Below are 12,464 nucleotides of genomic sequence, written 5' to 3'. Positions count from 1 at the left end.
CAGATATTCTGCTACACTACCACAAATTGGATTTTTCCAAGCATTTGGTACACAACTGTACAAGAATTTTATTAATTTAGGATTTCTCTCATCTTCAGTAATAGGAGTTTAATTTGCAAGTTTAATTTTAAGCTATTAAAACTGAGCCATATTTGTCCTTTCTGGATGCAACCTTGGTTGCTTTTTGGTTTTTTGTTGGTTTTCTTTTTTTATTTGTTTTGGCTTTTTTTTAGAAAAGGCAGTATTGTGATAATTCTATTAACATAAATATTTTAGACAAGTTTTACGTTCAGAATAAAGGCTAGTAGGAAAGCCAAGTGCACTGTTCTGTTCCTAAGACTCTGAATTGTTTGTGCAAACTAATCACATTACAAGTACATTAAAACCAGATTGAACATTACCCCTTTGAAAAGTACTAAAGTGTATTTAAGATCATATGAGACTTTCCAAAAAAGTTTAAAAAAAAAAAACCAAAGCACAAAAACCCAAAACTGAACAAAACATTTGTTTTCCAATAAGCAACTTGAAGAAAAAGTTTTGGTCAGGCACTAGTAATGTTTAATGGTTCTACCTCTTGAAGCAGTTTCTTCGGAACTAACCAGCATTTCACTGTTCGTTGACATTAAACATTTATAAAAAGCAATCATCATTTTATATAGAAGTGTTTTCTAACTAAAATGACATGAACTCTGCCATAATCTGTGTGACAAATTTGGGAATAGCATAGATTAAGGGATTTCACAAGTCCCACAAAAAGCATTAGTTTTGAGAGAAGTATCTCAAGCAAGAAAAGAAAAACTTCTTTATTAATAACTTCATTAATAAACCTTCCAATAATTCAGTGAGATGTGCATATTTTTCTACAACTCGGAGACAATGAGTTTTCTTGGCAGTCACTTCACATACACTGTTTAGCTTGCTATTGGAAGAAACTGGCACTTTCAATATAAAAGAAAACTGCCATATTTTCAGTATGAGTAATAATCAAACATTTATTTTCATCACCTTCTTGAAACACACACTGAAATCAAGTGCTCTGCACACTCACAGAAGGCAAGCTGCATTATGTAAGAAAAACTCTGGGGAAAAAAAAAACAAACCACTTTTTCTGCATTTAAAAAACCCAACAAAACAAGTGTTCCCAATTAAATAATTCCTACAGACCTCAATATTTGACTGTTATGTAAAGGCTCGAGAGCAGGACAAAAATTCTCTACTTTTACCAACACAGTTATGACCATGGGTTGTTTTCCCATAAATATTTGGCAAAATTAAGACATACTGGAAAGTGTCCAAGTCAAGAAGTTTCTTTTCATTCAGTAGTGGCAATGACTTCTTAATGCCACTAAGACACTCTCTCGCAAGAAAACCAAAAATAAGTTGGGAAGGATAAGACACCTTTTCTGCATTTTGAGATCTAATGTGTTTAGACACACAGACACACCTTCACTACTACATTTTATGACTTCTCTTGGATGTCACAGTAACCAGCTTTAACTCACAGAATCACAGAACTGCAGGGGTTGGAAGGGACCTTCAGAGATCATCTAGTCCACCCCCCTGCCAAAGCAGGGTCTCCTACAGCAGGTTGGACAGGAACACATCCAGATGGGTTTTGAGTATCTCCAGAGAAGGAGACTCCACACCCTCTCTGGACAGCCTGTTCCAGTGTTCTGTCACCCTCAAAGAAAAGAAGTCTTTCCTCACGTTGAGAGGGAATTTCCTGTGTTCCAGCTTGTGCCCATTGCCCCTTGTCCTGCTGCTGGGCACCACCAGGAATAGTCTGGTCCAATCCTCTTTGACACCTGCTCTCTAGATACTGATAAGCATTGATGAGGTCCCCTCTCAGTCCTCTCTTCTCCAGGCTAAACAGACCCAGGTCTTTCAGCCTTTCCTCAAAACAGAGGTGCTCCGTTCCCTTGATCGTCTTTGCAGCCCTCCACTGGACTCTCTCCAGTAGTTCCCTGTCCTTCTCGAACTGGGGAGCCCAGAACTGGACACAGTTGCATCTTGGCTCCCTACAGTTCAAGGATACTAATTCTTTGCTGCTGCCTCCCTTAAAAGTAGCACCAGTGGAAATCAAAAGAATCTAAGTGTTGTGTTCCTCACTACTCAAGCCCTTTTTGGAAAGCTAGGTTATTCCATATGGGGGTGGCAAATAGACTTTCTATTGCTGTCCAAGAAAGATAATACCTGCCATAACTCAAAAAGAGGCAGCAAAAAATTGCATCAACTTTACATGCAAACTTAGCAACAACTCTCATCCAGCTGGGAATGTCCTTAGTAATGATGCTGGTCACATGGCTGAGAAAAGACTGGTTGACACAAGGAGATTAACCTTGCACTTCTTTCATCTTCCGATGCGAAGGAAAGCCTCTTACCCCAGAAGTCATAATTTAGTACTCTACATTTATCAGCATACAAAGACAACAGGAGCTTTGTTGACACTGGAGTTTCAAAGTCTTTCTAGTTCTCTTCACCCGCAGCCTGCGATGCCTGCTTCACCTCTTGCACCTTTTCCTCACTTTCAGGCACTTTATAGAAGCCTTTCTCTGCACAACAAACACAGTTGGTTCACTATACTTTTTTTTAGCGTAAGATTTATCTTGTTCTCTACAGGCAACACCACACTTTCAGAAAGGATGTACAGTCATTCGATTCGAATTGCACATTCTAAAAGAGATGGACAGACAGCACAGAAGCTGACTTTTTTATATTAAAAAATACAACACTTATGTCCAATAGAAAAGATAGGAAGGAGGCAGTAACTATCTTGAGCAATCCTGACAGAAAACATGAGGAAGAACATACAACAAGCATTTTTCCCAGCAATATGAAGCATTAAGTCTAAGGACTACTGTGAGGGGATACAATGAAGTTATCATCAGGTCCAAGTCATTTTAGCTTGTATTAAAAACTTCAACGAACCTGATCCTTTAGCTCTTTTGTTCAGTGTAAATGCTGTCTCAATAGCAGCATTTTCTTTTCAACTTCATTTGATCACACAAAACATTTTTATAAAAACTAATAGTCAAGTTCTAAAATTTCTTGAGAGTATAAAACAAAAGAAAGATAAAATTTAAACAGAAAAGATAGTATAGTTTACGAGAACAATCTTCCAGATAAGAACAGACCAGACACAATCCAACTTCAGAAGCTATTCAGACTCAAGCCCTCCTAAGTTATGTACAAACTACCACAATGGTAGTATCATAAATATGATGTATTTTACTATTAAAAATAGTAGACATTTACACACACAGTACCTTGCTCCATTTATAACTGTTGCTACCCACAACCCTTGAATTTAGTAAGACTGTTCAACAGCTGACACAGAAGCATGGTGAACAGAAACATAATACTTCCAAGTCAACTTGAGCCTCATCAGTTCTTAAATGGAAAACCAATAAAGGAAGAGAGTCTGAAGTAGTTTATCTTGCATTGCGAAAAAGCAGTAGCTTACGCGTTTCCAAATCCTTCTGGCTAATATTTGTTGCAAAGACAGAAAAAGTTTAAAGAATATTTTTCTAAAATACCCAACAAAAGTCTGATTATGTTACCACACTTCAGGTAAATCTTCAAAGATTTGACATGGTAGGTCAGATTGCCTATGCTTAGATAAGACTGAACATCTAAATTTCATTTTGTATTTTAGTTTGAAAGAAAACCTAAGAAACTACCTTTTATTCCCCCCACCCTCAGCTGTCCAAAGGGGACTCCCTCCACCCCCAAACAAAAAACACTACACTACTGTCTCACTGCTGTGGAATATTCCTTACATTCAAGACCAGAAATGTACTTCAGCCCTGATCTGTGAAAGTCTCAGCCCTATCTTCATTTTCTTTTAAGAAGAGAATGTCATCACATTCAACTTTAAGAACAGAGCTGTTCACCAGGGACTAGGATAAGGTCAAATTCATTTCCAGTTGTCATCAGAACCAGGATATGAATTAAGCCTCCAAAAACATATTAGTTGAGTAATACACACAGCCCTCTTAAAGGTTTCTTTCCCTCCCGCTCAGCTACAAGCATGGATTTATAAAAAGAGAAGCCTCTACAGGCACAACAGGTTGGACGTAATGAAGAACTGTTTCTATAGTCCTCTAGGTACCAACTTGAAAGGATGCTTCGCTAGTAGCAATGATTGGAGAACACTTCTCCAGAGACCAAAGAAAAAGTAATTCAATTTCAGCTGGTGAAAACTAGTATCTAGGAATGGCTGTTTTATAGACACTCTTTTTAGCTTCATATTACAGAAATGATTCAAGACTATATTAATTCAAGAAAAGTCTTATTACCAAAAAACAAAGAACTTCCTTGTGTTACTCACAATGAACTCCCCAAGCTTTCCGATTAACACAAAAAGCAAACAGCAAGCTATTTTAATGTTTGTTGTATCTTTCCTTACTGCTCTGTAAACAATGGAAAGGGGGGGAAATTGGAAGTATCTTATAAAATAAAGAGTTCAGGAATACAGATTGAGAAAACTCCAGATTAAAAAAAAAAAAAAAAAACCACAGAAATAGCAAGTATTACCCAAGAAATGCTTCATTTGGAAAGTGATGGAGTGTTTTAACCGTGCAACTTTATTTCTTGCATATTATCATTAATCACCTTAAAAAAGGTTGCTTTCTAATCCAGGAGAGAGGTAAAGAATTTAAGATACTCACGTAGAGTTCAGAAAAGGAGAAAAAGATCTACCCAACCTCATCCCACTGAGGCAAAAGAATGGATGATATTACAGCAAAAAATAATAACAAAAATCCCCACCCCGCCCCCTCCATCTTTGCCTGACATAAGAAGAGAAACAGTACCGTTGTAGGAACTGACAAAGACCCACATCACTAGAGTTCTTAGTTGAGAAAAAAAAAACCCTAAGACTGTCTATGAGAAGGTCAGATACTCTGGATTAAAGGTGCTGTGCACAGGTTATCAGTCTTCAGTTAAACAAGCAGATTTTGAGAAAGACCTAAAAAGTGAGATTACCAGACTCCAAATACAGCATGAAGAGACACCGCATCTTGCAGTCACTGTACAGTAAATCGGAGGCTAAATGTTTGGTCATTGCCTCAAACACTTCCGTGTGGTTTTGTGTTGTGTCAGGGCTTTCTCCCCTCCAGGAACCCACATGAAATCTATTCCCTAGTTTTACACTATTTTGTACTTACTGCTGGTAGTAGAGACTGCATGTTCTGGTTGGAGTCAGCTATAGTGGCTAGGTAAACCAAGTTGGTATGCAGCATCTGCTGGTATCTATCAAAATAAACAAAAGCAAAACAGATCTTGAGTCATGAATGCAACAACATCAGAATTTTCTTTATATATGTAGAATTTAAGTAAGTCACCTATGTAAAACAAGATTCAAAAGACTTAAAAGAATACCATCATTAGGCATCCTAAGCCTTTCCCCTCATGCTTACCTATTACCCAATCTTTCCCAATGCCTCCATGAAATCTGTGCCTGCATCTTTTCTACAACTTCTGTCTTGCTGTGAAAAATCTAAAGCTGGGTGATGCTGTTCTCACCCATTTTGCTTCCTGCCCCAAACTAAGTCACCAGGAGACATATGGAACATTTGTGTGGCTGTTTAGTGTGATTTCCATCACAAACACTAAGGAAAGAGAGCTCCTTGTACTATGTCCTCAGGTGCAAGACATCATAGATTTATGTGAATCATGACCAAGAACAGTGCAAACATTTCATGAGGACCCTAAGCTTTGGAAGTTTGCTATGGAATGATTTTTCTGCTACGGAACCACATTCTTAACATTGTCTCAACTTCTAGCCCACAGTCAAAATAACCCTGAAAGCAGGAACAGATGAATGCGTATGAATACGTAACTATAGGCTTGCAAACAGCTTGCAACAATAAAAGCATTCCCTTAAAACAAAAATACCTAATATTTATTACCCCCCTCCTAATCCCACACTACCAGTTCTCTTGGGAAGGGCTCAAGAGCCATACTGTGATGCTCTGTTTGTCAGCTGACTTTGTATTTGTCTGATCATCCCATGCCAGAAAATAACGGGAAAATAATATTCCTCAAAATTCACTCCTCCTACAGTTCTCTCAGATCACTCTCCAGAGATCCCACTAGACAGCAAGTCCACATGAGATATTCTGGCAAGCCAAGTCTTTCAGACAATCCTGTTTGTTCTTGGGCAAGTGGTAAACAGGTAGTTTTCCTGTGTTTCCTAACAGGAAGAAGAAAGGTCCATTCCTACATGATTTTGAAAGGTTTGAGAAGAAAACTACCTCTTTCCCAAAATGCAATTATGATGCAGAGGAAAAAGATCTTGGGTATACAATCCCCATCTTTATGAGTGTCATCATTATGACATCAACCTGCAGAAGTCAAGTTGCAACATTTATTTCAGTGGCAGAAGTGACAGTCACATGGCAAACACGAAAATCAATTTTAAGTGTAGTATCTGCAGCAATACTTTTCTATTCTTCACAGCACAGTTGTCCTACAAGGTGAGCTAAACAAATAAAGAATGGTGATCTGGAAATTCACCCAGTCCGCAGTAGATTTGGATTAATGTCTTACTGAGAGCATTCAGACGTTTTTCCTTTGTTCTGATAGTCCATTATACACTGAATAAGATGGTTATTTTCATCCAACATCTGAAACGATAAAGAAGAATTTTGGAGTAAGTTTCATGAAGGAACTGAAGATAAATTTGAGCCTTGCTCCTCTTCTCAGAGTTTTTAAAAACAGAAAAGCAAAGTAGTATTCCAGCAAGTTCTACATTAATAATTTATAGAATGTTCTTTTGCTCCCATCTCCCTGTGCCCTCCAACTAGTTTTACAGCTTTTAGTTTAAGGGTTTCAAACCAATATCACAGCTACATTTGTGAAGCTTCCCATTCAAATACCTATGCCAAGTTCTTACAAAGTTTTGCATTTCTTCATTTGATCTCTATCAAGAAGTTTACTTAAGAATTTATACACCAAATTTCCTTTCTCCTTCTAAAGCCCACATCTGCTCATAAATTTAGTAATAAAAGGTATTGAAATTGCTACTGATAGAGACTGAGCTTACCAGACAGGTTTGTTTCAAGGAAATGCATTGGAAAGATAGGCCATATCTACATTAAGAATCTCTAATTATATAGAATATTTATGAAGTGCAGTTTAATGGGCACATTAGATCTATTATACTTCAGAATTGTCCAGAAATACAAACATATGTGGATTACTTTTCTGGAAAAAAAAAAAAAAAAGCAGTCCTAAAATTATGGGAAATTGTAGATCTTGTGTTGTGTCTTTCTACAAAAAGCTCATGCATTCAAGGCATTCTAAGCTCCATAAGCGAGAAAAAAAATGAAGCCTGGTTTCCTAGAGGTGCACATCCTCACACCTGGGTCTTTTTAACTGCTGCCCCACACTCTGATCTCTGACTCTGACCAAGAGTCAGCAGAACCACAGCTAACCTGAGCTACCCACCCAGTTACGCAAAACAACTGAACTAAATGGAAAACTTATTGCAAAATGGAAAATTTTGCATTGATTTCTCCCTTTGCTTCCTCTCAGTGAAAAGCTACTTGGATCCCTTTACCCAGCTGCTAAATTTCACAAAATAGGATCTTAACCACCTCCAGGACCCTTTCCTTCTTCCAAACATGGTTGAGACTAGCCAAACAGCTCATGCTTCTACAAGGAAAGCATTATTATATCACCTTTATTTCCCTAGGAATCCAACCAAAACAAATTCTATAAGAAAAAAAAAAAAAAAAAAGAAGAGAAGAAATAAGTACTGACACTTTTATCCTTCCATCTCTTTTATCAATCCATCTCTATGAAAAGGGTATGGAGTCAGAAACCTCACGCAGCCCACCCAGCACTTGTATCCATGTAACAATGAGCCAACCAGCCAAGTCTTCCTACATTCAAACCAGTAATTCACCAGAACTGACTAGAATGATCACCAAGCAATTATTCTGCCTGAAACTGCTGGATCTGGAAACACTGTCATTAAGCACTAAACACAGACAGAACCGCAGTATTTTGAGTTACTGTCTAAGCCTCAGAAACTAGGCAGAACTGTAGTTACACACTCTGAAGAGGATCACAAACACACTGCTACACAGACACAGTTCACATGTACTAACATCAAGTTTTATAAGAAACTCGGTGGCCACTTTCAACCAAAAAAATAAGGGAAAAGGAGCTAATACCTTTGATACCAAAGTCTCACAGAACACTTGCCGACAAAGCCTTGAATCAAGGTCCTCTTCAGAATGCCTCCCACCTTCCAGAGGAAGGCAGCAGACACTTAAAGCTTAGCAGACAGGTAGACCTTCGGCCTGCCAGTTAGATGCACTTTTCACTGTCATCATGCAAGCTGGACCTCTTTAGGGGTTAAAAAAATGCTAAAGCCAAGAGGAAAGTAAAGGAGAAGGAATATAACTGTATCCTAGACAGGGCCACAGGCCCTATTTTATACAAGTTTGATTGAGCAGTTACTGACAGAAAATTGAAGTAATTCTTTGAAAGAGTTATATATAAACACCTACCACCTAAACAGAATTTAGTTTCCAGCTGGATGAAGACGCCTCCAGGGCTTCTGACAGCTTATGTACATTACAAAGATTCTTCAGCTTTAACTATACTAGGGTTTTGCCAGCACACCATCAAATGAATGGCTTGACTACAGCACACAAAAAACTTAATTGTCTACATCCTCCATATGCACCCAACAACCTGAAGTCTCTACTGGTTACCTTTAGGCAGCTTACCACCCAGTGGGCATGTATTTTCACCTACACTTCTCAAGCAGTGACTTCTGCTACGCTATCCTGGAGGTCTCCATTATAACTCCGGGGTCTTCTTTGAGGCTTTGATCCCTGCAGCACCTACCTTGTTAACACTCTTTATTTACTAAATCACAGGTGAGCTACACCTACCCGAAAGGCTCCTACCCGAGGAGCTTGTAGTAATCTGAAATCTGTTTGATTCACACTGATAACAGTGCGAGTCTTCAGTTAAGTTTCTAAATGCCACCAAGTTACCAGTGAACTTGAACGTGCTCCTTTTCTTCTACCGACACAAAACACCACGGATTATTACAAATCCTATACGTGCTTTTCTTAGATTGCTTTAGCGAGTTAACTTGCTCCCTCCCACGAAAGCTTAAATGGAGTCGCTTGCAGTCGCTGTCATTGGCTCCGACCGTGACGTTCTCGATTAATAAGACTTAAAAGTTCAGGGGCAGCCTTGCTGCCGGGCGGGCCGGGCTCGGGAGCTGCTGCAGCCTCCACTGGGGAGGAGAGCCCAAAGCCAGGCACCCTTCAGGAACGACCCGACGTCGGCCCGCCTTACAGACCCCCCCTCACAGGAAGGGCTTACCTGACTCCTCCGTTTCCCCACCATGCCGGACCCCGTCCTTACGGATGAATTCACGCCCGCGGCCCCGGGAGCGCTCGGGGCAGCCGGGAGGGCCGCAGAGCCACCGGCCGCTCCCCCTTACACCCTCGCACCCTCCCCCGCCGCCTACCCCTCGGCCCCGACACCCCCGAACAAGTGCCGAAGCGCAGAGAGGCAGCGCCCCGCCGACGGCCCCGAGCGCGGCCCGGCCGCCATCCCCCCCGCCTCGCCCCGACGGGGCCTTGGCGCTCCGGAGCGCCGCCGCCACCACCACCCCCTTCCCGGCGCGGGGAAGGCCGGGCCCGGGCTCTTCCTCACCTTCTGGATGGCGGCCGGCGTGATCTCGCCCTTCCCCCGCTGCCTCGGGGCCGCGAACGCCACCGACATGTCGGACCGCTGCCGGGAGGGTCGGTCCGCCCCCACCGCCCTGCCCGCCCGCTCACGCGCCCCGCGGAAGCAGCAGCGGCGGGAGGCGGCAGCGATCCGAGAAGAACGCGGGGGGCGGGGGCGGCTGCCCAGCGGGACGGCCCATCCCTGTCCCGCCGGGGAAGGGTTAAGGAGGTACCATCCGCTCCTCCCCCTTTCACGCCGCCGGCGAGAGCCCCGAGGAGGCCGCAGCCGCCTCACACCCCTCGGGCAAAACAACGGGACACCGAGAGTCGGCGCGGCGCCGTTTGAACGTAGCCTCCCCCCGTCCCTCGACCTTCTCGGCTACCCCTTTCTCTCCGCCGCGTTGGTACGTTCCTGCCCAGCGCGCCTCAGCGCCGGACAGGCAGCGAAGTGGTACGGCCGGCGGAAGGTGGGGGGGGGGGGGGGATGGGAGCGCTGCGGTGCGTGCGTTACAGGGGAGGCGCTCCGGCTGTGCCGAGTGGCGCGCTCTCCTCCCCCGTCTGCCCGCCGCGGCAGTTGGTTGCACCCGGGCAGCCCGCTCCGGCGGGGCGGGGGGGAGGCACCTCGGGCTGTGAGGAGGAGGAGGAGGAGGCGGCGGCGGCGGGCGGCTCTGCCTTCTGCCGGCGAGGCCGCAGCGGTTTCGGCCTGGCACCATCGGGTCAGCCCGTGAGGGGAGTTGGTAGTGGCGGAACCGGTGCTAGCCGGCGGGGGGAGCCGCCGCCGTGACACTTTGGCCGTTTGCCCTACGCTCCTTCGCAGCTGCGAGCGCTGACAGGTCGGGGGGCCGGGGGTGGGGGGGCGGCCGGGGACAGGGACGGGAAGAACAAATCGTGAAGAGAAAGTTGGAAGGGAGCAGTAACTGGTGCTGTGGGACCCCCGGTTCCGCCATGTGGGGCGGCTCTCCCTTACCGACCCGGGCGGCCGCCGCTTCCTTGTTCGTGAGAACGAAAGGGAGCGAGGAGAAGCAGCTACTGATGCAACTTAAAATAAATTGTAGACGCTGAAAGTGCTAAAATTGGCCTTGATTTTTTTCAGTGCGGCCACTGGAGGGAATCTCGGTTTCGCCGAAGGTCCTCATGTACAAGTTTGCGAAGTCTATGCCTGTCATTTACAAGGATGAGAGTTGCAAAGGGTGATGGTGCAGTAAAGTGGAAAATCGCCAACTAAAGCTTTTTAAACCTCTTTTTACCCAGATACGCCTCTTCTCAGCCTTGTTCTGCACTGCAGGCTGAGTACTGTCTCCTTTCCAAGCTGTGGCCTTTTGTAAACTGATTTCTGCTCTTGCGGTGGACAGAACCGTGTGCTGCTGTGGCTGACGAGACATGACTCAGTGACATGACACCACACCACAAAACGTGAATCTTGTGTCTTACTGGGTGCGTTGCTTGCTCTGTTTCTCAGCTGTTGCTGGCTGAAGTCCCTGGCTCTTCCCTCAAGCCCTAACCCTTTTGGTTACAGCACACATTTGTCAGTGGCATCCCGGCCACCCCGTGGCTGTACAGCTGCTTCCCAACTGGCATGCTGTCTCCTCAGACTGTTTCTAGGCTGGATTCTTTCCCCAGCCCCATGGAGATTGCTCTTCCTGGCTCTGCTGTCCTAGAATTGACTGTGACTGCCCATCACCTCCTGCTTTTTTCCCTTGACAGCCAGTTCCCAGGCTGGGGCTCCAAGCTGTTTTTGCATTCCTACAGCATCCCCCTCTCCAAGGGCCTGCCACCTGGGCCTGATGCTCTCTGTTAACAGATCAGTGCTGCTTCTGCCCTGTCTCTTCAGATTATACAGGACCCTGAGCTGATGCAATGCTAATCTGGCTTGCTCTCCTCTACAGAAAATTATCTCTGGCCCAGTCCTTGCACTGTAGGTCGTGCTAGGGAGGAGGAATGATGCCAGCATATCCATTAGGCGTTTCACTCATCACCATGGTATCTGGGTCCATTTTTTGTACTAGTAGGGTGGGTTTTTTTCTGTCTCCTACACACTTTATCATCATCATCGTTGCTATCATGCTTGTAGGAAACCAAAAGCAGAAAAAGAAAGGGTTGAAGAAACCTATTTTTTCTAAAGTTGATATGCTTCATGGTGATTCATGGTTATTTCTGTATGTTCTTGGGAGTGAACTCATAGGATATGTATAGGATTGTAATAGCTCTGTGCTCAAATTGATACTATTTCTAGTTACTACAAAGGATAACAAAGAATCCTAGGAATGGAAAGTGTAAATCAGCATGTAATCAGAATGACAAGGACTTAACTTCTTTAGCAGAAGTACATGCTTGGCTGTGCAGAACTGGTGAGGTGTCTGAAAGCGCCCCAAGGCTGCGGGCATCTTCAGCAACTGGAGGGCAAACAGGTTCTCATGAAATACTCTGAACACTGGAAATGCCGCAAAATGTTTTTCTTTTCCCAGAAGTATAACTCCTCTTGATCTCTTCCTCTGGTTACCCAGCCACTGTTTATAAAATATTTTGCATGGGGGTGTCTTAGTGATCACAGCGTTTGAGACAATGCGTGTTAGATGTCAGCCACATAAATACTGCTTTTGAGATCTGAACGTTCCATCATATTCTCCCACATTTCAAGGCTGGTTTTGAGTAGAGGATTAAAAAGGTTTGTGGGATGCCACAGGTGAGGAGCCTTAAAGTGAAAGGAGTAATTGCCCACTGTATTTCCCAAAAATAGTCCAAATTAAATATGAGAAACTT

General features: G+C 43.7%; 1 protein-coding gene across 4 annotated transcripts in view; it reads right to left on the bottom strand.

The window, feature by feature from the left end:
- SS18 (SS18 subunit of BAF chromatin remodeling complex) overlaps positions 1-10,132 on the bottom strand; it is a 44,558-nt gene extending 34,426 nt beyond the window's left edge. For 3 of the 4 annotated variants that reach the window (XM_074146913.1, XM_074146911.1, XM_074146914.1), the window contains exons 1-3: positions 9,691-9,816; positions 6,553-6,629; positions 5,169-5,253 (exon numbers count right to left, since the gene is read on the bottom strand). In XM_074146913.1, coding sequence (XP_074003014.1) covers positions 5,169-5,253; positions 6,553-6,629; positions 9,691-9,759 — 231 coding nt within the window. In that variant the 5' untranslated portion in view covers positions 9,760-9,816. Of the gene's footprint in view, positions 1-5,168; positions 5,254-6,552; positions 6,630-9,690 lie in introns of all 4 variants that reach the window. The other variant, XM_074146912.1, reaches the window with a different exon arrangement.
- Between the last annotated feature and the right edge of the window lie 2,332 nt (positions 10,133-12,464).

Source organism: Numenius arquata, chromosome 4 (assembly GCF_964106895.1).
Source record: "Numenius arquata chromosome 4, bNumArq3.hap1.1, whole genome shotgun sequence".
Lineage (NCBI taxonomy): Eukaryota > Metazoa > Chordata > Aves > Charadriiformes > Scolopacidae > Numenius > Numenius arquata.
This window is presented reverse-complemented; position numbering and strand designations above follow the sequence as displayed.